The 25,586-nt window shown below is 37.0% G+C and overlaps 8 protein-coding genes across 10 annotated transcripts; 5 read left to right on the top strand and 3 right to left on the bottom strand.

Moving 5' to 3' along the window:
• The first annotated feature begins 31 nt into the window (after positions 1-31).
• LOC100632800 (T-complex protein 1 subunit epsilon) lies at positions 32-4,688 on the top strand. The gene is made up of 11 exons (XM_003387818.3): positions 32-181; positions 229-289; positions 619-783; positions 1,608-1,806; positions 2,779-2,971; positions 3,045-3,194; positions 3,333-3,452; positions 3,511-3,696; positions 3,817-3,954; positions 4,068-4,248; positions 4,434-4,688. Exons 1-11 carry the CDS (start codon positions 77-79, stop codon positions 4,565-4,567), a joined length of 1,632 nt encoding a protein of 543 aa, XP_003387866.1. The 5' UTR covers positions 32-76; the 3' UTR covers positions 4,568-4,688.
• A 63-nt stretch (positions 4,689-4,751) lies between these two features.
• Positions 4,752-7,553, top strand: LOC100632926 (double-stranded RNA-specific editase 1-like). The gene is made up of 5 exons (XM_003387819.3): positions 4,752-5,029; positions 5,201-5,365; positions 5,670-6,303; positions 6,390-6,548; positions 6,666-7,553. The coding sequence occupies exons 1-5, from the start codon at positions 4,774-4,776 to the stop codon at positions 7,396-7,398; spliced, it is 1,947 nt and encodes a 648-aa protein (XP_003387867.1). The 5' UTR covers positions 4,752-4,773; the 3' UTR covers positions 7,399-7,553.
• Positions 7,554-7,738: 185 nt separating this feature from the next.
• LOC100633052 (ataxin-7-like protein 3) lies at positions 7,739-9,938 on the bottom strand. Its single transcript, XM_003387820.3, has 11 exons — positions 9,794-9,938; positions 9,710-9,726; positions 9,558-9,656; positions 8,986-9,138; positions 8,743-8,832; positions 8,629-8,696; positions 8,542-8,578; positions 8,415-8,484; positions 8,306-8,367; positions 8,118-8,232; positions 7,739-8,023 (listed from the first exon to the last, which is right to left on the bottom strand). Exons 1-11 carry the CDS (start codon positions 9,916-9,918, stop codon positions 7,927-7,929), a joined length of 933 nt encoding a protein of 310 aa, XP_003387868.1. The 5' UTR covers positions 9,919-9,938; the 3' UTR covers positions 7,739-7,926.
• A 38-nt stretch (positions 9,939-9,976) lies between these two features.
• On the bottom strand, positions 9,977-11,941 carry LOC100640292 (3-hydroxyisobutyrate dehydrogenase, mitochondrial-like). The gene is made up of 5 exons (XM_003387792.3): positions 11,820-11,941; positions 11,467-11,663; positions 11,045-11,211; positions 10,677-10,887; positions 9,977-10,403 (listed from the first exon to the last, which is right to left on the bottom strand). The coding sequence occupies exons 1-5, from the start codon at positions 11,892-11,894 to the stop codon at positions 10,094-10,096; spliced, it is 960 nt and encodes a 319-aa protein (XP_003387840.1). The 5' UTR covers positions 11,895-11,941; the 3' UTR covers positions 9,977-10,093.
• A 17-nt stretch (positions 11,942-11,958) lies between these two features.
• Positions 11,959-15,128, top strand: LOC105313364 (heterogeneous nuclear ribonucleoprotein A0). 2 transcript variants are annotated; one of them, XR_002185437.1, is made up of 6 exons: positions 11,959-12,042; positions 12,091-12,230; positions 13,027-13,180; positions 13,344-14,103; positions 14,787-14,885; positions 14,940-15,128. XR_002185437.1 is itself a non-coding variant. In XM_019998524.1 (5 exons), coding segments are annotated over exons 1-5 (1,089 nt in total). In that variant the 5' UTR covers positions 11,959-12,009; the 3' UTR covers positions 14,210-14,419. The 2 variants fall into 2 exon arrangements, 1 of the variants encoding a protein (XP_019854083.1); XM_019998524.1 differs by lacking the exons at positions 14,787-14,885; positions 14,940-15,128 and adding an exon at positions 14,208-14,419.
• On the top strand, positions 15,112-17,899 carry LOC100640419 (heterogeneous nuclear ribonucleoprotein A2 homolog 2-like). The gene is made up of 5 exons (XM_011406724.1): positions 15,112-15,124; positions 15,278-15,428; positions 15,592-15,745; positions 15,792-16,401; positions 17,832-17,899. The coding sequence occupies exons 1-5, from the start codon at positions 15,112-15,114 to the stop codon at positions 17,897-17,899; spliced, it is 996 nt and encodes a 331-aa protein (XP_011405026.1).
• Positions 16,514-22,373, top strand: LOC109583264 (uncharacterized). Of its 2 annotated transcripts, XM_019998522.1 has the most exons (10): positions 16,514-16,930; positions 17,017-17,081; positions 17,685-18,284; positions 18,465-18,512; positions 18,568-19,260; positions 19,318-19,380; positions 19,538-19,657; positions 19,706-21,597; positions 21,651-21,684; positions 21,737-22,373. In XM_019998522.1, the coding sequence occupies exons 3-10, from the start codon at positions 17,993-17,995 to the stop codon at positions 22,060-22,062; spliced, it is 3,468 nt and encodes a 1,155-aa protein (XP_019854081.1). In that variant the 5' UTR covers positions 16,514-16,930; positions 17,017-17,081; positions 17,685-17,992; the 3' UTR covers positions 22,063-22,373. The 2 variants fall into 2 exon arrangements, with proteins under 2 accessions (XP_019854081.1, XP_019854082.1); XM_019998523.1 differs by lacking the exons at positions 16,514-16,930; positions 17,017-17,081 and having other exon boundaries at positions 17,089-18,284; positions 18,468-18,512.
• On the bottom strand, positions 22,113-25,523 carry LOC100641810 (branched-chain-amino-acid aminotransferase, cytosolic-like). Its single transcript, XM_003387804.3, has 13 exons — positions 25,410-25,523; positions 25,204-25,257; positions 24,520-24,720; positions 24,167-24,277; positions 23,605-23,727; positions 23,375-23,538; positions 23,174-23,264; positions 23,063-23,117; positions 22,924-23,009; positions 22,792-22,860; positions 22,672-22,743; positions 22,535-22,609; positions 22,113-22,471 (listed from the first exon to the last, which is right to left on the bottom strand). The coding sequence occupies exons 1-13, from the start codon at positions 25,443-25,445 to the stop codon at positions 22,430-22,432; spliced, it is 1,179 nt and encodes a 392-aa protein (XP_003387852.1). The 5' UTR covers positions 25,446-25,523; the 3' UTR covers positions 22,113-22,429.
• Positions 25,524-25,586: the final 63 nt, after the last annotated feature.

Consider the following 25,586-nt stretch of genomic DNA (forward strand, 5'->3'; position numbering starts at 1 on the left):
CATACTTTTCTGCGCATGCTCCTTAAAAAGATCCACGTGTCGAAGTAGGTGGAGTCGACAAGGAGCAGAACTAGAAATGAGTGGCCAACCAACATTAGCTTTTGACGAGTTTGGTCGTCCATTTATAATCATAAAGGACCAAAGCACCAAGAAGAGGCTCCATGGAATACAGGCTCACAAGGTTAGAGAAGAAAATAATATTATTTAATTATTAATAATTATTTTTAGTCCCATATCCTGGCTGGAAGAACTCTTGCTAATATATTAAGAACTTCACTGGGACCCAAAGGTGAGAATAACCTCTTGTATGTAGCAAATTTAAATTAATTAATAATTATCGGTAATGAATTTAATTAATTAGAGGGTGTGGCTAGTTATTTAATTACTTTTAAATAATGGCGTAAAAACCATAAATGATGCATATACTTTATTGTTGGAGTGCTATGTGGAATTTTCTTGTCAGACTCAGTTGAAATTCTGAAGGATAATGTGATGGATGTTTATGACTTAAATCTTAATGGGACAAAAAATTACAATTGATACATTGTACATGTACTAATATATCACACACAGAGTGTTTGCAGTAACATTGTAACATTACTCTATGTATTACGATAGGCATGGATAAGATGCTGGTTGGTCCTGATGGTGATGTCACCATTACTAATGATGGAGCCACCATTCTTCAGCAAATGGACGTAGAGCACCAGATAGCTAAACTCTTAGTTGAACTATCAAAGAGTCAGGATGATGAGATTGGTGATGGTACTACATCAGTTGTTGGTAAGATATATATAGAAGTATATATGTGCATGTATAGCAGGATTTCCCACAAAGCATGCTAAGTGAGCTAACAGCATGAGCTTTATGAGCAGATAAGAACTACAATACAGTACATGTACATGTACATGGCTTTTTGAGCAACTTTTAAAATTTGTAAAAAATTCAATTTTGATCGGAATCAGCTCAAACTTGCTACACAACATAAGAACATGTATATGTATCATAAAAAATCATAAAAGTGGAGAATTCTCTCCTAGTCATTTTTGGCCAAATTTGACCAAAGTCCCTGTACTATAGTACAGGGACTTTGGCCTGATTTTTGAGTAACTTAAAAAATTCATAAAAAATCCAATTTTGATTGGAATCAGCTCAAACTTGCTACACAACATAAGTACATGTATATGCATCAGAAAACATTATAAAATCAAAGAATTCTCACCTAGTCATTTTTGGTGAAATTTGGCCAAAGTCCCTGTACTATAGTACAGGGACTTTGGCCCAATTTTTGAGTAGCTTTAAAAAAATCATAAAAAATCCAATTTTGATCGGAATCAGCTCAAACTTGCTACACAACATAAGTACATGTATATGCATCAGAAAACATTATAAAATTAAAGAATTCTCACCTAGTCATTTTTGGTGAAATTTGGCCAGTGACCCTGTACTATAGTACAGGGTCACTGGCCCAATTTTTGACTTTGACAATGCACTGACATTAGCACTATTAAAATTCCTTTGGGCATACATATCATTTGTAATCATTAGAGAATTGGATATACATATTTATGTTTTATTACCATATCCCCCCCCCTCTCTCTCTCTAGTATTAGCAGGTGCTCTATTAGAGCAAGCTGAGCAGTTATTGGATCGTGGTATCCATCCAATCAGGATTGCTGATGGATATGAAATGGCGGCACACATTGCCTTGAAGCGTTTGGATGAAATCAGTGACGTTTTTCCAGCTGGTCAGGAAGACAGGGAACCTCTCATACGCACTGCCATGACAACACTTGGGTCTAAAATGTCAGCATTTAAATAGTTTTAAGAATTAATGTGTCTTTTATTTTATTGTGTGCATGGAAAGGAATTTCAGTATTGATAGTTTTTAGTATCAATATCTGATCAGACACCATGCTACATCAATCTCCATTGAATTGCTAGTGTCACTCATAATAATAATATTTATTGAAGACACTGTATGATTTGGCGTACATTAGTGCTGGGCGATAGTATCGATATATGCGATGGTCGCGATAGTAATCTACTATCACTATCGTGATAGTTGAATCAACACTATCACGATTGACACGTGGTACATGTACGCATGCGCATTATCAAACACGTGGTTACTTTAATGAGTTAGTTCAGCTGTAAAAATGGAAGATGTTATCATTAGTAGCAGTACTGCTCCAAAAAGAAACAGAAATATTGCCTTTACCTGGTGCTACTAGTGTTGTATGGAAGTATTTTAGTTTTCCTGCTGTTGATGGTAAAATTTCTGAGTGCTTGAATAATCTCCAAAAGGCTCATGCAGAAATTTCAAGATATTAGAGCCTATTAGCTTAGATATATATGATATACAATCCTTTGGCATGGTGGAACACAAATTTCTTTTGTTATCCAATAATAGCTAGGAAATATTTATGTATACCGGTGGCATCAGTTCCCTCTGAATGTGTATTTATAGTACTGCAGGGAATATAGGTACTAAAAAAAGAGCTTGTCTACATCCAGAAAATGTCCTTCTAGCTGAAAACCTCAAATATTCATCTACCTTTCATCCTTTTGCCTATTTTGTTACATTAAATAAATATATTAAAATTAATTGTTAATATCGTGATAGTATCACTATCGTTAAAATTTTAAGAACTATCAATCGTGATATGATAGTAGCACTATCGCCCAGCACTAGCGTACATATTGTACTTTTGAATTATAAACGTGTTTAATGGTAGCTATATTGCTTTACTCTCTTGTTTGTTTCTCTTTGTATAGCATCAATAAGTGTCAGAGAAAGATGGCCGAGATTGCAGTAGAGGCCGTCATGTCTGTTGCTGACATGGAGAGGAAGGATGTTGACTTTGAGCTCATTAAAGTTACCGGGAAAGTTGGTGGGAAACTTGAGGACACAATGCTAGTAAAGGGAGTGATAGTGGACAAGGACATGAGTCACCCACAGATGCCCAAAGTTAGTAATTTAGTTATTATATTATTATATTAATTACTATTTCTCTTTTAATTTTATTATTATTTTTTAATAGAGCATTACAGATGCTAAGATTGCTATATTGACGTGTCCATTTGAACCGCCAAAGCCAAAGACTAAATACGGCCTTCATGTGTCTTCAGTTGAGGACTACAGAAAACTGAGGGAGTACGAGAAAGAGAAATTCACCGAAATGATCAAACAAGTAAAATATAATAATATGTCATTTATGGACCACATGTTTGTTAAAATAAATTACTTACGGAAACAGTGATTGGTTCTACATGCACATGTACTTCACAGAGATAGTTTAAAATGTATTTTAATTGTTTCTTGTTTTTAGGTTAAAGATGCCGGAGCTAATCTTGCCATATGCCAGTGGGGCTTTGATGATGAAGCCAACCACTTGCTACTTAGTAACAATCTACCAGCTGTCAGATGGGTGGGAGGACCTGAGATAGAAGTAAAGAACATACACGTACACACCACTACCTATTATTATGTACTTCTCTACATTTTAGTTGATTGCAATAGCAACTGGTGGTCGTATTGTTCCAAGGTTTTCTGAGCTCTCTCCCGAGAAGCTGGGAACTGCTGGTGTAGTCCGAGAGCTTTCATTTGGTACTACTAAAGACCACATGTTAGTGATTGAGGAGTGCAAGAACTCTAGAGCTGTCACCATCTTTATTAGAGGAGGAAACAAAATGGCAAGCTTGCATATATGTGTATTATTATACATTAATTGTCAAATTTTTATTTTCTTTTTTATTTAATACATGCATGTCTATAAATTTTGTCCTTTATATTCTTTTTTTTTTTATTTTTAGATCATTGAAGAGGCTAAGAGAAGTCTCCACGATGCTTTGTGCGTTATAAGGAACCTGGTCCGTGACAGTAGGATAGTCTATGGAGGAGGAGCTGCCGATATTGCATGCTCTCTTGCTGTTGCTGCCGAAGCTGATAAAGTAATAATTGAGTGGGTGTGGCTAAGTTAAGAGTGGGTGTGGCTAAGTTAATTAAGGATACAAGTGTAGTATTGTTTATGATATTTTAATATTTTATTATTATTTTCTTTCAGATATCCACTCTTGAGCAATACGCAATGAGAGCTTTTGCTGATGCACTTGAGTCCATTCCTCTTGCACTGGCAGAGAACTCTGGCATGAATCCGATAGAAACTGTCGCTAAAGTGAAATCAGAACAGGCGAGAGCGGAGAACCCGAGACTGGGGATTGACTGTATGGGGAAAGGAACCAACGGTACGTAATATGAACTGTATCTATGCTTCTTTTCTCATCTAAGCTGTATAATTGTGGCAGTATTTCTGTAAATGTTACTGTAACCTTGGCATGGAGATGAAGGTCACCATTAATGAATGTATTTGATTAGTAATTACATCCATCTTGCTTGTTAGGGGTATCCTCTTTCTTTCTCTTTCCTGCAGATATGCGTGAGCAGAATGTGATTGAGACTCTCATTGGAAAGAAGCAGCAGATATGCCTTGCCACACAGCTGGTGAAGATGATACTCAAAATTGACGACATACGATCCCAGGGGGGAGACGATATGGACTATTAGAAATTCACACATATTCTACGATACACGCATGATCCTTAATTAATGGAATGTCAAAAATAATAATTAATCATAAATAGAATTGTCATGGGATTTTAATTGACGATCAAAACCCCCAAATGTACAGGAGTCAATGGAGGAGGATAAGAAAAAAATTAATTTTTTATGTTGGGCGTGGCATTGTTATACCCACGTGCGCATTTGCAAAAATGGCTACTCTTGGTCGTGGCTCTAGTGCTTCAATGGTGCTTAACTCTTACCACCAGGGAGCAGAGTACGTTCTAAAGAACGAGATGGGGCCGGCACACTCCAAGGTTTTTGAGTATGCGGTTAAGATAGGCGGTAAAGAGTATTATGGCAAAGGGAAGAGCAAGAAAGAAGCTAAACAAGCTTGTGCTGCTAATGCCCTTAATAAGATACATGGTATCAAAGTACAACTGGGAACAGGAGCTTATGAAGGAGGAGGTAAGGCCGGGGTTAAATTAATTATCAGTGGGGCAGCTGGAAGAATCATTACGTTAACTGATATAAACCTGCCGTTGATACAGTTAACTAATTTCCAGTTATACATGTATGTGTACATGCTTAAAAGTACTTTATACCTGTATGTGTATTAAATGATTCTTTTATTTGCAGAGAAAGTTGTAGAAAAGCCAACTATCCCAGTGTATGGTGCTGAGCCTAACCTCTCCTCACTCACTCTACCTCCACTCCCTTCTCCATTGTTTGCTGGTCTCCCTTTATCCTCTCCTAACGATACAACACAAATAGCAGGGACTCGTCGCTCTCTACCTTTTGAAGGTAACATTGGGTATAATTTATTGATACATACTTGATGAGCAAATTTGCTTACAATAAATGTAATCCAAGCATAAAATAGTTAGCTCAACAAAAAGAAGATGGCATATCTTGTGTCGTGTAGCAATTTAAAAATTGGGAATTTAAATTGTAGCCAAAGATCCTGAACTATGTACATGTATTTACTCATACATGTAGTCATGTACAATGTACATGTACATGTTTCTGTTGTAAGGAGTGACATTCCATTGCAGTATTTATCTAACGAGTACTTCTTTCTTCTCTCTCTCTCTCTCTGTTTAATTAGAGTCCTTGTCAGGACTACCACCTGCTAAACGTATTCCTTCTGCACAGCTTCAAGATGATTCCTTTTCCACTCAGAACCCGGTCAGTGTCCTTAACGAAAAGCAGGTCGGGGCTGTGTACCTAGTGGGTGAGAACTTAGGGATGCCTCATCTCCCTCGCTTTGAAGCTACCGTCAAAGTGAGAGGATGGGAATTCAAAGGTGAGGGGACTTCTAAGAAAGCAGCCAAATCAGCAGCAGCTTCAAATGCACTCCAGTATCTAGCCAACGTACACACCATTGGATCCTCTGCTACTAATACACAGGAGAATGCTGGAGGTCAGCCTAATCAAATGCTAGCTGATAGGGTGGCTGCACTCAGCGAAGAGAAGTTCAATGAGCTAACGCCAGGTATGACTAATATCCCTGGACTCAAGAAGGTGCTGGCAGCCATTGTCCTCATGCAAGGTAGTCAGGGTACAGGCATGGTCAGTTATGACGTCGGGGGAGAAATTGTTGCGCTTGGTACCGGGACTAAATGCATCAGTGGTGAGAACTTGAGTCAAGATGGATCGACCGTCAATGATTGTCATGCTGAGGTCATTGCTAGGAGATCATTGATAAGGTTCCTGTACAAGCAACTGAACTTATGTGCAAAGTAAGTATAGATGCATTTTTATGGTTTTATGCTCTAAAAAATTAATATTACATTGCATAATATGATGGTCTCATTTCTTTACAAAGAGATGCCGAGTCATCTTCAATATTTGAGAGGCAAGAGAGTGGTCTGTATCGCCTTAAGCCAGGAGTATCCTTCCACATGTACATCAGCACTGCTCCTTGTGGTGACGCTAGGCTATTTTCACCCAACGAGTCAAAACTTGACGACAGTCATCCTGGAAGGTTAAGTAACAAAAAGATGTAATGTATGTATAAATTATGCATATATACTGATACTATTAATCAAGAATAGTATTGGTTTGAATGTGTTATCAATTTATGTTTTTTTCGTTCTCTTAGGCAGTCTCGTGGTGTTGCTAGAGTCAAAATAGAAGCTGGCGAAGGTTCAGTTCCAGCGACTAACGAGTTACAGACGTGGGGTGGGATCCTTGCTGGCCAGCAGAGACTAAGGACCATGTCGTGCAGCGATAAGATAGCACGATGGAATGTACTGGGTCTTCAAGGATCTCTACTCTCGCATTACATAGAGCCCATCTACCTCAAGTCTTTAACTGTCGGTAATCTCTTCTCTAATGATCACATGACAAGGGCCCTATACACTCGTATGTGCAGTATTAGTGGCCTACCAGAAACTTACATAGTCAACTATTCACTTCTACTGGGGATCAGTAAACCACCACAGAGGAATGTAGTGAAACCATCAAGTCTTAGCTTAAACTGGAGTTGGGGTGACTCTACAGTCGAGATAATTAATTCTAGGACTGGCAAAGCTGAAGACAAGCCGTCAAGGATTTCAAAGACGAGTCTTTTTGGACATTTTTTGAGCCTCTGGGACGCACTGTCAAGCAACAAGGATTGGGTTAATCCTAGAGAAGGCGAGACTATCTCAGGAAAGACTGCAAAGGAGTTGTCTTCAAGGTATGACTATGGTCAGATTAAGGGACTCTCTGCTAGTTATTCTAAGGCGAGGGTTATGGTTGAGGATCATTTTGCTAAGCACCTTGGATCATCCTGGGTCAAGAAACCACCAGAACAGAACAACTTTAAACAAAAGCCTCCTTCAAAGTTGTAGAGCATGCACCATATGTTTTCCTCTGTTCTTCTTTCCTTTCCTTTCGATATTATTGAGTTGCATTATATGTGATTGTAGCACTTATTATATGATAATCAACTCTTCATAGTTTGTATGTATAGGGCATTGTTTCGTAGTACAAATTATATTTCAATTGAATAGCGAAAGTGTGTGAAATTTATAGCACACAAAGTCACCAAAAGCAAGTATTGTTATTCTTGGAAAGTGAAGATTGAGAATCCCCAAAGAAGAATAAGATAATGACACAGGCACCTTATTAGTGGCTATAGCATGGCATTTTGCACTATTTCTACAATATCAGACAACCCATTCACACATGTACTTTGATCATGAGAAACACTTAGATCATAATAACACCTTGATAATTACTATATCATACATATTTTATTACACATCCAGTCGTATAATATTACCCTGACTGGCCCTGTAGACAGTCAGCAGAACTACACTTATCATACTATCATACACGAGAGGTATAGAGGTATAGAGAGAGGGAGGAAAGGAGGATTAGTATTGTGCCTGGTGAGTTCTTCTATGCTTCTTGCTCCCTCCATCTTTTTTCTTGCTTCGTGTGTGTTGCTGTGGTCTATGATGCAACTCATCACTAAAAATATAATTAAACAAAAAAATAAAATAAAAGCATAATCCTTTGAAACACAAGCACTCTAACAAAGACATGATTTTGTGTCTTTACTTACCTCATGAATTTATCTTTTATTGGTGAGTCTTCCACATAGTTTATTGAAGGTGATGAGTTTGACTGCTCCAGTGAGTGATGGATTCCACCACTGACCTCAACAGTTTGTGGTGAATCTGTCCAATGAGCACAAATAAATGAAGGAAGAGGAAATGGAGTAACTACATGGATCATATGTATCAACTTTACCTAAAAGTATGCGCCTAATTTCTCTCCTGTCTTCTTCTGAATGTTGAGGACACTTGACAGTTCTATATAAAAAGGATCCATTTTGATATTGAGAGGATTGTACCCATACCTTGTACATAGCCTTCCTGTTCTCTCTGATACTACTCCACACATTTGCTGCAACAAATACTGCTTTTGGTCTATTATTATTATACATGGTTATCAACAATCAGTAGGCTATTATCATCCTCACTTACCAGGTAATAGAATGCTAAATGAAGCAATCGTGTGTTGCTGTAATGAAAGGACAACGTGTGATACATAATCATAAACATCTCTCTGACCTTTGATGCAGTTTCTATTGGAGGATTGTTATGACTGCTGACACTTCCATTGCTTTGATAACCACCATCTTGAATGAGTTAAAACATAAAGGAACATTGGGTCTATGAGATTACCTCTCCCACTAGCCGTTTTCACAGATACTTTACTTCGACCGTTTGAAGGAAGAGATGGAAATAAAGGCTTCTCTCTTTTCATCTTTTTTGCTAAAGAAACATGTAACACAAAAATGACATTACTGTACATGGCATATAACAATAAAAACTTTCACTTTATACATGTATATACTGGAGAATGCTGTAGTTGAAAGTGCTTTACTGAAGCAACAACCTTGTTATATTAATAGCTAAACAACTTACATTTCTTTTCAGGATAAGTCCAGTCATCTTCATTATCCTCCGAGTGTTCTTCTTCACTCTCAACTGAGACTGGAGTCTTCTTATGTGCTAGTCTTGAGCTGGTACGGCCCATCCCTAAACACTTCTCCAAATGAGGAGCAAATTTTGAAGCACCTACAAAGGAGAGAATTAGCATGTTTTGGAGTAAATTTTGCAATGTCTGACAGTTATTCTCTCTCCTCTCTCTCTTTCATGGAACCCATTTGTATTAAAGTGAAAGTGAAACTAGTTAGTTAACAACATAACAACCAAACAAAACCAATAATGACTCTTACTAGCTATTCAGGATTAATAATTTTAAAGAAGATTTCTAATAATTAAAGATGTATTTTAACTCTCCAGCTGTCCTTCTAAGTGGATTTTAAATTATTATCCCTCGGTATAGTAGAGTAAATGAAATGGACAAATTTTTAAAAATAAGTCATGCTCAGTTATCTTAAAAGAGCCCTAATCACAACTGTTAAATTAGTGGCTAGGAGGATGGGATGGTAGCATGGTCATGTACTAAGAGATGGAGGGATGTGGTTTCTCACCTAGTGTTCTCTGGCAGGATGGACAAACACATTCCACTGGCTTCCTAAATGATTGTACATTATTACCAAACACATCCAGTCCAGGCTCATCTATAACTTCTAAAAAAAAGGACAAAGGTTTAGCGCACATACGTTAAACGTGTACAACTTACCGTGCCTCTCCAAGGAGCTGTGCATGTAAAGAAGGGGAAAAACAAAAAGTGTCACGACTTTATTTATATAAAGGCGTCCCTTACTTTTTGTCGGGGTGTAAGAGGTCGTAATAGCCTAGTTTGATGGCTCTGTGTAGCTCGAAACAGACCCCAAGGGCCTCCTCGTCTATCAACTGGTTTACTATACTTTCAAGGAAATCACTCTCCATGATTGCTGCACCAAAACACAAACCACGCCCACAATAATTAATAATACTGTCATAATAATTCCTTTTTTCTACTGCAAAACTAAAATGAAGATTCTTTTTTTCTGCTGCAAAAATTAAAATAATAATTCCTAGAGTTTGCAATAAAACTATAGCTATTAAATAGAAGACATTGTTTTTAATTTTCCTGCTCTAAAAATTTGTAAACGGAAGAGAAATCCTTCTTCTCGAATCCATGCTGACACATAAGGTTATAAATGTGCAGGGCCATTGCTCCCAATGGAGTAACAGACTTGCTACCAACAGCAGCTGCTTGAGCTAGAGTAAGATCCTTCCTCATCAGTCCGGTTCCAAAACCTCCCTCGTAGTTACGAGAGGAAGGTACATTTTCCATGACTCCAGGGCAAGGGTTGTATGTGTCGCAGGACCAGCTCCGCCCACTACTGGCGTTGATGACTTTAGAACACAGCTTAGGATCTAGGCCAAGACTGGGAAAAAAAGAAAATAGAGTATATGGTAAAATTAAAATATTAAAGTAGGACTGGGTAAAGTATTTCCAGCATTTAGGAGGTAATGATCGAAAGGTACTTTGCTTTCATTTTTGTTAGCTGCTAAAACTTCTCTTACTCCCAATCAACATATCAAAGACTAAAATTACATGTACTTTTGTAAAAATAATAACAAAAAACCAAAATAAATTTACTTAGCTGCCAGAAATACCCTGTTCTAAGTTAATATAAACATTATTAATATTTTTTTACTTTTGTGCCATGAGCAATACTTCAGAGGTCCCTATCATTTCAATGGCTAGCAACATGTTGTTGCATATCTTTGTAGCCTGTCCTGCTCCATTCTCCCCGCAATGGAAAACATTCTTACCCATCTTCTCTAACAGCGGCTTAGCTCTTTCATAGCAATCATCAGGGCCGCCTAACATAAACGTCAAGAGTCCATTAGTAGCTGCTCCAACACCTAAAAATTAAAAAAATGTGTTAATGATGAACCTTTAGTAGTAAAACCATACAAGATTGTGGGTTGATCTATTTAAAAAACGACTATTATGATACCATACACTAATCTGAATGAATGCCAACAGTATTTATGTTCTATAGTGCCAATCATTAATTACCTCCTGATACTGGTGCATCTATATATTGTGTGTTGTTCTCTTTAGCAAGTTCACTCATTTCAATGGCGGAGTCCCTGTCAATGGTGCTGCAGTCAATGAGTAGACTCCCTGATTGAACGGCAGAGAATATACCACCAGGGCTTGTGTATACATCACGTACATGCTGACTATAATGAGATGAAAAGAGACAAAGATGTGTCGGTGCAGTCAAAACACTGCAGAAGAGCATATGTACATGTACATTGTGAAAAGTATAAAATCATGCTTAAATACAATGGTTAGCATTTTTTCTATTTGGCAATACAAGGGTTAGCATTTTTACTATTTGGCAATTCAAACAATCCATTGAAATCAACATTGTTTTTAATATAAAGGCAGAAGTGTATCTTTCACACAATTACTTGCTATAATGAATTGAGTACCTTGCTGGAAGCATGGTGCATATGGTTGTTGCTTGTTTTGCAACCTCACTAGGTCCAGTAGCAGCTATTGCTCCATCAGACACTGCAGCATCAACCTGAGTCTTAACAGTATCATACACCACTAGCCTGTGACCCTTTGCCATTAGGTTACGTGCCATTGGTAAGCCCATGTTACCCAATCCAATGAAACCAACCAACTAAAAGGGAGAGATTTCTTGTGTATACAGTACTTTTCATACATTAACACCTTGGAGTATGCTAAATTTTTGTTATTTTTGCATCTCACACTTTGTGTAGCCGATTCTTTAGTGGAGAATGCAATACAGGGATACTATTGCAAGCAGTTTACTTACATCACTGGAGGCTCCGCTTGTATACATGCGAGAAAACAAGCGTCCAAAAGCGTGAACAGAGTAGCCTAGAGCCATTTTAATCCTTTTGAGGCGTGGTAGTTGATGGGCGTGGTTTTTGGTCAGTTTCAATATTACAATGTACGCTCAATTAAAAAAGTAAAAACCAAAAACCAAAGTCACGTTGTCGAAGATGGCTCGGGAGATGGAACTTCAGAAAGAGAAGGTTTGTTCCCTTTTACTACATTCAGTCCTTTTATTCCTTTATGAATAGGAAAGGCAAGGATGTAAGATGTTTATTGGTGGGTTAACTTTACGTACAACTAAAGAAATGCTCGAGGATTACTACTGTCGCTGGGGGGAGGTCATTGATTCTGTGGTCATGAAGGATCCTCAGACAAATCGCCCTAGAGGGTTCGTTGCTTAAATTTGTTTGTGCACATTAATTTTTTATGCTTACAAAATGCATCTTTTCCTACATGTACCTTATCATAATTTTACATGATTGTAGCTCAAAATTTTTGAACAGCGTAAGCACACATGTAATCCTCATAACTCAAAAATTATTTGTCGGAATCAGCTCAAACTTTCTACACAGCATAAGGACATCAATATGTATCATAAAATGTGATAAAAATTGGGTGTGATTTTGGAGCCATTTTTTAGAAAAAAACCATGGGCTATAGTACAGGGTATTTTTCTAAAATTTGGACTTTTTAAAAATTGGTCATAACTCAGGAAATTTAAGTCGGAATTGACTCAAACTTTCTACACAGCATAAGTACATCAATATGTATCAGAAAATGTAATAAAAATTTGGGGTGATTTCGGAGCCATTTATTGAAAAAAACCATGGGCTATAGCCTTGGGTATTTTTCAGAATCTTGGAGTTTTCTTAAAATGGCCGTAACTTGAAAAATTGAAGTCGGAATCAGCTCAAACTTTCTACACAGCATAAGGACATCAATATGTATCAGGAAATGCAATAAAAATTTGGGGTGATTTTGGAGCCATTTTTCGGAAAAAACCATGGACTATTAGTACATGGTCTTTGGCCTAACTGATTTCGGACCAACTAAAAAAATTTGTAAAAAATCCAATTTTGATTAGTATTATGCCATATCATTAATGATAAAGTTTATGCTGTCAGCGTTTGTATCTATCCGTAATGCGTGTACTTGTATGTTTACGATATCATTTTATATTCTAGGTTTGGTTTCATAACCTACACTAGCCCTGAGAGTGTTGAGAGGTGCCTGGCAGAGGGCCCTCATGAGATTGACGAAAGAATAGTAGAGACAAAGAGGGCAGTACCTCGTGAAGAGACTCGTCAAGAACCCGAGCCGTCCTCTAAATCAAAGAAGGTAGCCATCATTATTAAAAATTTAACAAATATCTAGTAGCTATCATCTGAAAGTTTAATGGCATTAGATCTAGAGATATTTGCCTATGACAGATGGTTTTTGATTCTTTATTTCTAATAGAACACACAGAATGTGCTCATTATTACCAAATTATCATCTTTAGGTGTTTTTGGGTGGTCTTTCTCTTGAAACCACCGAGCGAGAGATTATGGAATCCGTGAGACATTTTGGGGAAATCGACGAAGTCTTCTTGATTGCTGACAAGGACACAAACAAGCCTCGTGGATTTGGATTCGTCACATTCATGGACTGCGAAAGTGCCAACAAGCTCTGCAGCCAACGCTACATTAGAATCAGCGAAAGAGATGTTGAAGCCAAGAAGGCCATCAGCCTTGACTCAATGAAGAGGCAGGCTCCTTCAAGACCACCTCCAAGAAGAAGCGAGATGCCTGATAGATCCCATCGATCCCGCGGGTCTTCGTCACGCGATCATAGCTACATACCACCACCACCACAAGCCTACCAACAACCCTCTTACCACCACAGTCAGTCCCAGTATGGTGGACAATACAATGACTACCCACCCCAACCTTATCGTGATGAGTATTATAATAATGGAGGAGGATACCGTGGGGTTGGAGGGGGAGGAGGAGGAGGTGGTGGTCCTTCTTCTTATAGACCTCCTTATAATTCAGGGAGTGGAGGATATGGAGGAGGAGGACCTGGTCCTGTTGCTTATGGAGGCTATAGTTATAATGGTGGACCTGGGGGCTATCGTGCAGGAGGAGGAGGAGGGTATCCTGGGTACCCAAGAGGAGGAGAAATGAGTTCACAGTCTGGCAGAGTAGGAGGAGGAGGAGGAGGAGGGTATAGGAGTCAGGGTGGAGCTGCCTCTCATAGCTATCATCCTTACAGGCGACCATGTGAGTTCTTGTGTGTGAGTGTGTTATGATAGTACAGTAAGGCTCTCTTGTAGCAGTACATGTATATTAGTCCTTAGTCTCTATTGTATTTATTTTATGTATAGGAGCTACATTGTATAGGTAGTAATATAGCTACCCCACAAGTCATTCCTTCTCTTCATTAAACTGAATTATTGTACTAGTTAGTGTTATTCATGGACTATTATTAATGTTATTTTAGTTGCTTATTGCAGCAACCAGTTATGTTTAAGTATTTTCCTAATTCACAAGCTTTTTCTTTACTTATTCAATGAAAATTTGACAGTTAATTAGATTCTATTGTTACAAAATGAGGAGAGATGAATTTTTTAGTAGGAGAAGCACTCCAAGATAAAGTAGTATGTATAGGAATGATCTAGAATGAGGTAGCAGAGGCTCTGTAGTGACTATACAGTTATAGGAAGTGGTAGAAGAGAAACAAGCAGATTTTCAATATTGAGTATAATAGGGACAGATTATAGGAAGAAGATGAATAGGATCATATACAAGAACACAGTGATAGGTAGGATAAGGTAACACAAGGTTGTGTGTAGATAGTGATAGTGAGCCTAGTGAGGTTACATGCTATAGGTCTGTTAGTGTGTAGGACTTCAGTAGGTCAGAAATTTCCTTTACTTTTCATTGATGCTTTTTTTTTCTTTTAGGACAAGGCAGGCTCGCTGATTATTAGTCTTTGTTATAAGTTATGACTTGAAATGAAAGAGGAATACTTGCTGGTTCATCTACTTCATTGTTATATGCTGGTTAGTTTAATCTGAGCCATATACTTTATTGTTATTAATTTTGATGATTTTTAGATATTAATGATTGGAGTACAAGACTCTAGAAATGGATCATTCACCTTCACTATATTTATGGAGGATTTACAATTTGTTTGACATCTTTATGTACTAGCCAGAAGGAGAAATTGAACGAGCATTAGTGGGACAATAATATAATTTATCTTTTAAAATTTTGTTTATGATAAAAATGCACAAAGAAAGTAATGCATGATAAAATATAGACTCCCCTCCTTTTGTGAATTAGAAGGTGTGGTAACTCAACCTCTTACACATGTCACAGAAATGGATAAGCTGGAGTTTCAGAGAGAGAAGGTTTTGTTCTCTTTTACTACCTCCAATCCTTTTATTCCTAGTTTATGAACAGGAAAGGCAAGGATGTAAGATGTTTATTGGTGGGTTGACCACGAGTGCCACTAAAGACAAACTAGAGAGATATTATGGCCAATGGGGAATGATCATTGATGCAGCTGTGGTGACAGATCCTCAGACTCGACGCTCAAGAGGGTACATCAATCATTGGGTTAAACAGAATATGCAGCAATTTCTTAAGTTGACCTTAATTCCAAAAAATAGCATTTCAATGTTTAATATCCAACCAAGCGCCATTAGTTCCTCGTTAAAATTTCAAATTTGCAAGCAAAGCCCTGATTATTTATCTTTTTCCTAGGTTTGGTTTTGTAACGTACAATAGTCGTGAGAGTGTTGAAAAGTGTCTGGCAGCTGGTCCTCACTACATTGATGAGAGACTCGTTGAGACAAAGAAAGCAGTACCTCGTGAAGAGACCCCAAAAGAGACCGACCCATCCTCTAAATCTAAAAAAGTAATTAAGAAAATTAAAAAAAATTTTTAAATTATAATTCCTTCAGGTATTTTTGGGTGGTCTTCATCTAGACACTACTAAAGAGGAGCTGATGGAAGCTGCAAAGCATATTGGGGAAATTGAAGAAGTCTCCCTCATTATTGACCCGGAAAGGAATAAACCGCGTGGATTTGGATTCATCACTTTTACAGACTATGAAAGTGCTGAAAGACTTTGCAATCAAGGCATCCTGAGAATCAGGGACAGAGATGTTGAAACCAAGAAAGCCGTCAGTATAGAGTCTATGAGACAGAACCCAACGAGACCGAAAAGAAATACCCATGGTTCTTCATCACGTGATCTGCAGTATATGCCACCATCATACCAACAATCAACTGACCATGATCAATATGGTGGACAATATGATGATTATGAAGGAGACTCATACGATGAGTATTATGATAGAGGAGGATACCGTTGGGAGGAACCCTCACCTTATAGACCTCCTTATCGCTCTGTAGCTTACGGAGGGTATAGTTATTATGGTGGACCAGGGATCTATCGTGGAAGAGGAGGAGGAGGAGGGTATCCTGGGTACTCAAGAGGAGGAGGAAGAGGAGGGTATAGGAGTCAGGATGGAGCTGCCTCTCATAGCTATCATCCTTACAGGCGACCATGTGAGTTCTTGTGTGTGTGTGTGTGTGTGTGTTATGATAGTACAGTAAGGCTCTCTTGTAGCAGTACATGTATATTAGTCCTTAGTCTCTATTGTATTTATTTTATGTATAGGAGCTACATTGTATAGGTAGTAATATAGCTACCCCACAAGTCATTTCTTCTCTTCATTAAACTGAATTATTGTACTAGTTAGTGTTATTCATGGACTATTATTAATGTGTTATTTTAGTTGCTTATTGCAGCAAGTTTTAAGTAATAAGTATGTGTCTCATTCACAAGCTTTTCTTTACTTGTTCAATAAAAATTTTTGATGCACATTTGTATTAACTTAAGATAGTCCCAAAGGAAGGAAGGGACAAGATATGTAGAAGGATAGCTCCATTGGACACTTGTAGACAAGGCAACAGCGACTAAGTGGTATAACTACCATCAAGTTTTGAGCCAGACTAGTAGTAAGTGTTCATATGCATAATGAGAAGAAATGTAGATCAAGAAGTTTAATAGAAAGAAACTTGCAAGATGTTATAGGTAGGAGAGAGAATGAAATTTTGATGGACATGTATTATAGTGTTTCTTCTTTGTTTTATTAATTTACAGTTTCTCTTATTATGTAGGACCTCTCTATAAAGGCTGAAATAAGTAGATCAGGATTATGAAGAATGTGCCAACTTTAATTTTGGTAAGGTTAATGTGAACTACATCCAAGTTTATGTGCAATGGCACATATTTTACATTAAGGAATAAGTCAGATATGAGTGTAGCTCTAGATGTTGTTAAATTTTGATTATGGCTTTATTAGTTTGCATAATGCAGGTTTGCCCATTGTTAGGTGAACAATACATTATGTTATTCATGTTGTTATGATTTTTAAAAAAATTATTCTTGGAATTGATATTGTTATACCACACACAAGTTTACTTACTGTGCAGTTTTGCCATTATAAGAGAACAATTAAAATATTTTATTTATTTGCTATGATTTTAATAGGAACTGTCGTACGACAGTATCAACTTGCCAGACTTCTATATACCATATACACATTAGCTTGAATTATATTTATTGTGACTGTGATTTTTTTAGTGCTTGTACTTCAGCTTCTAGCATTGTATAGCTTGATAGTGCCTAAATTTGTTGCATGTTGATGCCATAACTTTGTGATTGAAATTCGACTCTTAATTATTTTGAGCCGTCAGCTTTAAACTTAGTTTTTATTACAAAAAGTTTATTTACAGTTTAATAGACATTTCTTATTTACCAGTATAGGCATTGTTGTTTTTTTTAGCTCTTGGTGTGTACATGATTTGAGCCTCAGAGATGGCAGAAGAAATGATCTTCCTGGAAAAAGTTCTCTATTTCCTTGGTTCCATTGTTCTCCTTCCATTTTTACTGCAGTATATTGATGATTATATTATGTTGTGATATTTTTTAGATGAAACAGTCAATTGTTTTATTGGAATGAGGGTTTTGAATACTTTTTTGAAATTTGATGTAGTATAAAATGCTGCATATAGTGCTAAAATTACGTGACGTCACCTGCGCTGCTTATTTTTTATAAAAATAGCGCCGATAACTTTTGCATCAGTGGTGACAATGGAGGAAGGAGGGAGAATGTCTCCGCTCGATGGAAGGCCAACACTCGATGAATTGGCTCGCTATATTACAGTGGGCGTGAAGTGGAATCTGTTGGGAGTTCAGCTAAAGCTGGATGACCGTTTGCTGGACGTAATTGATCATGACAAGCACTCTACTGAAGACAAATTATGTGCTATGTTTCAAGCTTGGTTGCATGAAAAACCTGAAGCCACTCGAAGAGATGTTATAGAGGCTTTGAAAATTATAAAAGATCTTGATATTGCAGAGAAATACGAAAAAACATGGAAAGGTCGGTATCACACTATATTAATGCACTTAGCCCCTTTCCCAGATCTATATTTTCCATTGATTATTAATTTGTGCTGCAGAATCTGAGCCTGCAACTGCTGAATGCACTATGCTATGACTATGTAGTATATTGTATGCAATTTATTTTTAAAATATATATACATATATCTTTTTCCTTTAGCAGAAAAGAGTGTTGACCCACCTAAAAACATTGAAAAATCTCTTGAAAGTATGCTGCAGTAAATCAGTGATACAATTTGTTTTATATTTTCCCATGTATACAGGATGTCGCTCACAGATTGAAAAACCAGCTGAAAATGAGCAAGACTGGACCAAGAAGTTTTATTATTTAAAGGAAATGTTCGATCGACATGTCTTGCCACCTATCATGGAATTAATTCGTGTGGATGATGCTAAACGTCGCTTTCGAAAGACACTTCACAACAACTTTGGCTGCAATGAAGAGTTTCTAAAGGTGCACAGAAGTGATCTTGATAAAATAGAAAAAGTTGAAGATTTTGTCCGGTTCTTGATTGATCTCAATTTTTTAAGCTACCTCAACTTTCAGCACTTGAAAGAGCTTGCTGGTGATGATTGTGCTGCTTATTTTTCTGATTATGAAAAGATATACTGTAATGTTTTTAGTGAAGTTTCTTTGCCACACATTGCCTCTGTTTTTCGTAATAATCCTGGTCTTGTACCTGGAGGAATTTTTGGTTTTCCTACTTTGAAGTTTGAGTTGAAGCAACCAAAGTCATATCCCAGTTTGCAAGATTGGATAACATCCCTTCATCCACGTCTGCCCTCTCACATTGCTAATATACAAGCTGGTGATGACGGATCCGTCACTATCACATACACCATGTACCCGCCCCATAATTTCTCCTTTGTATTGTCTATTCTTGAAGAATCAGATTTTGTAAAGTTTCTTGTGAGCAATGAAGTTACTCCACATTTGAAGCTCTGCAAAAATGAAGGTATAATTTACCTATATGCATGCATGCAGTAACATAATTTTTATTACTTTATTTTAGGAGCATTAAATTTGCCTTTGACTGATCATGATGATGGGGATGATTCAAATATTAAAAATAGCAGTAAGTTGATATTCTTTGAATGTAACATGCATGAGTAAAGATGCTTGCTTAGCTATATTGCATTCTCTACATAATATTATGGCTAGGTTTAGCACTAAGATTATAAAATTGTAGACTTTTTAATTCACAAATTAATCTAAATATATTCTTATTTTAGCTCAAGACAGCAAAGACACAAAATCACCACCAGATTCTGCACCTTTGCCAAATCAAATTTTGTGTCCTTTGGGAATACAACAATTTGATTGTCCAGTTGGTCCTGTTGTTCAACATGAAGGTATACATTTGATGTATTGTTGCATATAATTATTATTTATTACTACAGGTAAAATGTCAACTACAAAAGATCTCATAGCAAAGCTCAAAAACCCAAACAATAAGATAAAGGTGCAGCCAGCATTACTTTCATTCAATGGCCTGCCTAAAAGTGGGAAAACCACAGCTGTCACACGATTCCTAGATTATGTTGTAGAAAGTTCCCTTGATCCAATTAGCAAAAAGATTAATCGCCCAGAAGAGCATGTGGGTATTGCTGCTTATGATTTGATAGCAGTTTCATCTGCACATGGCAATGATTATAAAGTCACAGAAGCAGCACAAGAGTCAAGCTTTGCATTTGGAGTTCTTTCACTTTTTCAAAGTATGGAAGCTAAAGAAAGAGTACCTCTTATTGATACCAGCCCTATACCTGTAAAGTCCTTTGATAATTTTGAGTTGGATGATCACTTTCGTTACATGTACAGCTTCCTGCAATCACAAAATTCGATTCCGAAAAGTGCTGAGCACAGCTTTCTGCAATTTGTTCCTGAAGGTATTGCTCTTGTCAATATTTGGGATTTGGCCTCCAGCAACACTGTACATCATCTCTTATCAGCACTGGAAGGTTATCTCTTTAATTCGTACCTGTGGCTCTTTGTTGACCTTGAAAATGATCTTGGAAGGCTGGATGAGAATTTTGAAATACCAAAAACTGGACGTGACGGTGCTATTTTTTTGAAGCAGCGACCTCGCCTTCATTACTTGCTTCGCTCATGCTGGAGTACTAGAGATAATCACAAACAAAGAAAAAGAGTATGCACCATGTTTGCCAATCATAAAAAAACAGGTCCAGGTGAAGCCCGTGACAAAGTTAGTATGTTAAAGGAAAAAGTTCAGCCAATAGCTAATCACATTGGTGTCTCAGAGCTTCTAGAGGACAGGATAGAAGGTATCAATTTAGAGCAAGATCACAAACGTCTTCATGATAAGTTCCAGCTGATTCTTAAAGATGAAATACCCTTTGATGAGATACCTCTTTCTTGGCTTTTCCTTCGTAGCCTGTTTTATCGTTTTAAAAAAATGTTTGTCTCAAAAGATGAATTGATGGAAATGGCAAAAGAATGTGGTATGGATGAATGCTCAGTTGATGATTTCTGCAAATTTTTCACATCATTTGGAAGCATAATTGATCTTAGTCTTGTTGATCCTGATTACCAGCATGTCATTGTTAAGCCTGTTACTTTCTTAGAGTCACTTGACAAGTTTTTTGCTCAACAAAATGGTGCCGCATGTCAGGATTACCCAACAATGGAGTACGGAATTGTTCCAGAAAAAGCTTGTCGAAAAAGTTTCAAAGATGACTGGCCCATTTTCATGGATGCTCTTGTTTGCCTTAATTTAGCAACACCTGTTACAACTCGTTTCCTAGAAATGCCTCCTAATGTTCTTCTTGATCGCAAAGGCAATTACTACTACATTCCTCTGTGCTGCACTGGTCCTTTGATTGATGAGCCAGATCCATTCTCAGTGCATCTCCTGACTAATATCAATACACCTCATTTTTTCAAGCAGGTGTCTTTTGCTAAGCAGCTGCTGGACACTTTGCCTGAGCCTGTACTGGTTCCTTGCAAGAGTATGAACCAGACAATCATCAAAAATTTATCTACAGACACGATTATTACCATCTCATCTCATGTACCAGCAATTAAGCTGAAAGTTGATAAGCCAAATGAAGAAGTTTGTGCATTTATCATTCAAGCTACCGAAAAAATAGCCAAGGAAAGTCGCATACCTGTGAAGTACAAATTTGTTCAATTTTGCTCTAAAAGTCCCGTTACGAAAGTTGAGTCTCTACCTTCTGCTTCGTATCATCGTCTTCCAAAGATCATGTGTAAAAAGTGCCGGAAAGATCCCAGATTTGACAAGTTATTAAAAGCCTGGACAGAAGCATTACTTGCGGTATGTGCAATTGTAATTATCACAATCACCTAAGTTTTTTGTCAATATTATAGAATGAAATACCGGATAAATTTAAAGCAACTGGAGGTAAGCAATGATGTTATACAGAAATTCTTTTTATTTAATAAATATGTTATAGAGGTGAAAATTGATGAACTTTCTGAGATTGCAGAAAGAATAAGAACCATATCACCAGCTACTGATAATATATCTGATATAGCACAAGTTTTTGGGGTGGAAATCTCAACAGAAGAAGATCCCATTGGGGACATACTCATGAAATGGAATGTTGAAAAGAAAAATGCTGGTGATTTTGAGCCAAGACGCGCCTTGGCACAATTGATATACCCAACCCTTGGTGAAGTAATGGCAGGAAAGGCTCCAGATGAGAAGAAAGCAGGAATAAGGCAAAAGTATGAAACGCTAGCAAAGGAAATTGATGTGTATTACCAGTTTGTTCCTTAATTTGCTTCATTATTTTGTAATGACTTTGCTTAATACTACTTACTTAACACTTTTTGCTGTTATTTAAAATGCTGAACTATTGATTATTTTGCCTGTGCAATTAATTAACTGCTATTATTTGTCGGCTACTTGATATGCTATTTTTATACATATATATATTATAATTAATGCTGCTGGCAGCATTAATTGCTGATTTGCTGTATATTTTAATTTTTAAAACAATGGTTTTGACTACAAAAATGATGAAAATCAAAAAGGAAAATGACAGTAATAATAATTAATAATAAATAAAACGCTGGAGCTTGTAAATACATCACAATAATATAATATATAATGTTCTCCAAATATAAATAGTGTATGGCCTGAATCAGTCAACTACAACAGTCCAGTCATGCTCTACAACTCCATACTAAAAAAGAAGATATGCAATACATTATGGAATAGAATGATCAGTGTATGCCTAATACATTACTTGAATGTCTGTTAGTTCTTTGTAAAATCTTTTAGCTACTTCAGGACCATTTTCCATAGTTGGTATATGCAATGACTGAAAGAAGCAGTGGTTTAAGAGAAAAAAATAATGTTGTAATAATAATAATAATGACTTACTTCATTGAGGTATAATATATCACTAATAGGACAAACCACACAAGCAGTACCTGCACCAAACATCTCTTTAATCTAACAAAAGAGGAAGAGTGTGTGTCAATAAACTGTATTTGCTCTTACTCTTCCTTCTGCTAGAGCAATCTTTATGTCATCCATTGTAATCTTCCTCTCTGATATTTTATGTGTACCCTACAACAAAGCAATTACATAATCCCCTTCTCTTGATACTATGTGCATCCTTCCCTCTCTTACCCATGTCTTTCCCAGTGCAAGTAAAGAATCCCTTGTCACTCCAGGTAATATGATACCATTCAAAGGAGGTGTGGCTATCTCAGGATCTATTAATAATAAACAATATAGAAGTACAAATAAGCCTCATTCATCGACTGACCTCCATCTTCATTGATCCAATGCATAAATATATTCATAGTACCAACCTCTGTCAACTTTTGAAGGGAAAGGTCAGTTTTTTGTGGTATCATGTGAAACTGGTTTTACAAACCTGTCTGTCTTCCCCATAGAGCCACAGTACCTGGTCACAGTTCTTCTCTGACTCTGCTAATGTCTGGACTCTTATTGTAGGACCATAATTACTGGATAAAGGGAAAGGGAAATAAGAAATAAATCATCAGTATTAACTGCATGTACATGTACATGTATTGTTATGTTATAATGATATTTAAAGTGTGTTCTTATTTCTTACCCTCCCATTTTAGATTCGCCCACTCCTCCATGCCATGCTCTTACAAAAGCTGGATCAGCATATAACTTAACAGGATTGAACGTCCCCTTGGGGAAGTACGGACCTACTGGACAATTAATACAATACAGCAGAGCATTGCGACACTTCTGAACACCAATAATAGGCTAAGAAAGAGAGTAGGAGAGAATAATAATCTCAATTATATGTACATGTACACTGTATCTTCTTACTTCAGTTGCAATGAAAGTTGGTCTAATGTACAGCGAACATTTGGTGGAATGTGCCGGTATCCATTTCTGATCAATTCTAACCAATTCCTTTAGACACTTGACAAACTCCTCACCATCAAACTCCTAATACAATAATAACAGAGTGTGAAATAAGCTGCCCATATTTGGTGCTGTGTAATCCTAACAATTTTAGCAAAAGTAACAAAAGTATAAACTATAGTATAAGGTATTTAGCAAGGAGAGAAATCTACATGAAAACAGCTAAAGTGTAGGAGAAACTAAAGAAAGCTTGTATTTTTGCAATACTCATAATATTTGGACTATTATTTAACACATTACATAACTATCAATAGTGTGGGTGTGTGCTGCATGTACAACATAAACTGATTATGCAATGAATGGCTGATGCAATATTTATTATAACAACATTCATGGACATCAAGAATGCATTGATTGACTCTTCAAGCATGTTAGGAGACATAACATGGATATACAACAACCACAACAACAAGTAATAATGATACTAACAGCATATAATGTGTATATTTATTATTATGCATACCGGTAGGCTGGCAGCTCTAGCAGAATTATTGAGTCTCTTCATATTCTCCATCGGACGGAACAGTCTAATCTTATCATCTACTCCACGATAGGCCTTCATACCTTCAAAACACTACATGTACGTACAGACAGAAGAAAAAACACATTAAAACCCAATATTTTTAATGGAAGTAACAACGTTAATCATTATTAATTAAATACAGTATACAACAAGGTTGATTAAATTAATCTATTAAGATATCTCCATGATTATTACTAGTAAACAAACCTTGCATCAAATCATGCAAGTACCTTCAGCATGAATGTTTAATGCTACTTACAAGTGACCCCATAATAATACAATATTCTACTTACTTCAACAGCATAATGGAAGCAAGCAGCAGCTGGTGAGATGGACAGGTGATCATAGGGTACTATATGAGGTGTGTTCCATCCGTCATCGTGACTCCAATTAATGGTTAACATGTGATCAGTAAAGACTTGTCCAAATATGAGCTTATCGTGAGGAGGAATGACTTTTGGGTTATCAGTGAGTGAAACTTTAATACCATCATACTGAGAGAGGAAAAGAGAGGTAATAGGGTGGTGGGTATCGAGGGTTAAAATCAAAGTGCTATGAAGAACACATTTAAGGCCTTTTCACACTGGCACAATTTTCAAAGCGCTTTTGATGCGCTTTGTTGATACAGCTGAAATAATGCTGATCGTGTTCACACTAGCAGCTGGATCATGTATCATTTTGTGTTCTTGTTGCCATTGGTTTACATTGATCGAAGCGCATCACTTCACATCAATCCACCTCATGAGGTGAAGTGAGAGTGATGCGCATCAATTGAAAACCACTCTAGTGTGAACACGATTAATGCGCATCAATGTGCGCTATTTGTGCCAGTGTGAAAAGGCCTTTAATAAAAGAAATCATGCATAGAACAGAGGCCAATACATGAACAGGGTCATAAAACACAATGCTAATGTGTGTTAACATTATTATTGTGTCTTTGAATGATTTTGATCAAACAAAGGTCATTATGCTGTTACCTTGAGAGAAGATACACTTCTGATACTTGTACTAATGGCTGGACTAGTAAGTACCTAGTGATAGGAGAGGAGATGATAAAATCCCACAAACAGGGCACACACACCCCCACCACACCGGCAGCTTATCATCGTACACAAGGCCCCGGACAAAGAACATTTAAAAACATGATAGGAGAGCACAGCTACTGCTCATAGCTTCCACTGACCTTGTTCAGTCTTAAAGGAAACCTTAACAGAGCCATCAGCAGCTTGTTTCTCTATTTCTTCCTTTATTTGCTTCGATCTAACCAATGTCGAGTTTCAACTTTCGATGGTTTTACGGGAGGAGTATCCTGAGTTATAAGTCCCTAGTATAAAGCTTAATTAATTAATTGATCTAATTA

This window comes from Amphimedon queenslandica, unplaced genomic scaffold, assembly GCF_000090795.2.
Source record: "Amphimedon queenslandica unplaced genomic scaffold, v1.1 AMPQUscaffold_13315, whole genome shotgun sequence".
NCBI lineage: Eukaryota > Metazoa > Porifera > Demospongiae > Haplosclerida > Niphatidae > Amphimedon > Amphimedon queenslandica.

What these genes read in the sequence shown, in the direction of transcription:
- LOC100640419 (XM_011406724.1), top strand. An exon ending in CAGACTCGACGCTCAAGAGG is followed by an intron (nt 15,429 to 15,591) that starts GTACATCAATCA and finishes TCTTTTTCCTAG; the next exon opens with GTTTGGTTTTGTAACGTACA. An exon ending in TCATCCTTACAGGCGACCAT is followed by an intron (nt 16,402 to 17,831) that starts GTGAGTTCTTGT and finishes GATATTTTTTAG; the next exon opens with ATGAAACAGTCAATTGTTTT.
- LOC100632926 (XM_003387819.3), top strand. Translation starts at nt 4,774, where the DNA reads ATGGCTACTCTTGGTCGTGGCTCTAGTGCTTCAATGGTGCTTAACTCT. An exon ending in TCGCTCTCTACCTTTTGAAG is followed by an intron (nt 5,366 to 5,669) that starts GTAACATTGGGT and finishes CTGTTTAATTAG; the next exon opens with AGTCCTTGTCAGGACTACCA. An exon ending in CAACTGAACTTATGTGCAAA is followed by an intron (nt 6,304 to 6,389) that starts GTAAGTATAGAT and finishes TTCTTTACAAAG; the next exon opens with AGATGCCGAGTCATCTTCAA.
- LOC100632800 (XM_003387818.3), top strand. Translation starts at nt 77, where the DNA reads ATGAGTGGCCAACCAACATTAGCTTTTGACGAGTTTGGTCGTCCATTT. An exon ending in ACAACACTTGGGTCTAAAAT is followed by an intron (nt 1,807 to 2,778) that starts GTCAGCATTTAA and finishes CTCTTTGTATAG; the next exon opens with CATCAATAAGTGTCAGAGAA. An exon ending in TTAGAGGAGGAAACAAAATG is followed by an intron (nt 3,697 to 3,816) that starts GCAAGCTTGCAT and finishes TTTTATTTTTAG; the next exon opens with ATCATTGAAGAGGCTAAGAG.
- LOC100633052 (XM_003387820.3), bottom strand. Translation starts at nt 9,918, where the DNA reads ATGGAGAGTGATTTCCTTGAAAGTATAGTAAACCAGTTGATAGACGAG. An exon ending in CAATAGAAACTGCATCAAAG is followed by an intron (nt 8,579 to 8,628) that starts GTCAGAGAGATG and finishes CTTTCATTACAG; the next exon opens with CAACACACGATTGCTTCATT. An exon ending in ATTTAGCATTCTATTACCTG is followed by an intron (nt 8,485 to 8,541) that starts GTAAGTGAGGAT and finishes TAATAATAATAG; the next exon opens with ACCAAAAGCAGTATTTGTTG.
- LOC100640292 (XM_003387792.3), bottom strand. Translation starts at nt 11,894, where the DNA reads ATGGCTCTAGGCTACTCTGTTCACGCTTTTGGACGCTTGTTTTCTCGC. An exon ending in AGATGCACCAGTATCAGGAG is followed by an intron (nt 10,888 to 11,044) that starts GTAATTAATGAT and finishes TTTAATTTTTAG; the next exon opens with GTGTTGGAGCAGCTACTAAT. An exon ending in GTATTGCTCATGGCACAAAA is followed by an intron (nt 10,404 to 10,676) that starts GTAAAAAAATAT and finishes TTTTTTTCCCAG; the next exon opens with TCTTGGCCTAGATCCTAAGC.
- LOC105313364 (XM_019998524.1), top strand. Translation starts at nt 12,010, where the DNA reads ATGGCTCGGGAGATGGAACTTCAGAAAGAGAAG. An exon ending in TGGAACTTCAGAAAGAGAAG is followed by an intron (nt 12,043 to 12,090) that starts GTTTGTTCCCTT and finishes CTTTATGAATAG; the next exon opens with GAAAGGCAAGGATGTAAGAT. An exon ending in CAGACAAATCGCCCTAGAGG is followed by an intron (nt 12,231 to 13,026) that starts GTTCGTTGCTTA and finishes TTTATATTCTAG; the next exon opens with GTTTGGTTTCATAACCTACA.
- LOC109583264 (XM_019998522.1), top strand. Translation starts at nt 17,993, where the DNA reads ATGGAGGAAGGAGGGAGAATGTCTCCGCTCGATGGAAGGCCAACACTC. An exon ending in CATTGAAAAATCTCTTGAAA is followed by an intron (nt 18,513 to 18,567) that starts GTATGCTGCAGT and finishes CCATGTATACAG; the next exon opens with GATGTCGCTCACAGATTGAA. An exon ending in GGACAGAAGCATTACTTGCG is followed by an intron (nt 21,598 to 21,650) that starts GTATGTGCAATT and finishes TCAATATTATAG; the next exon opens with AATGAAATACCGGATAAATT.
- LOC100641810 (XM_003387804.3), bottom strand. Translation starts at nt 25,445, where the DNA reads ATGGCTCTGTTAAGGTTTCCTTTAAGACTGAACAAG. An exon ending in CTAGAGCTGCCAGCCTACCG is followed by an intron (nt 23,728 to 24,166) that starts GTATGCATAATA and finishes TTATTGTATTAG; the next exon opens with GAGTTTGATGGTGAGGAGTT. An exon ending in GGCGAATCTAAAATGGGAGG is followed by an intron (nt 23,265 to 23,374) that starts GTAAGAAATAAG and finishes CCCTTTATCCAG; the next exon opens with TAATTATGGTCCTACAATAA.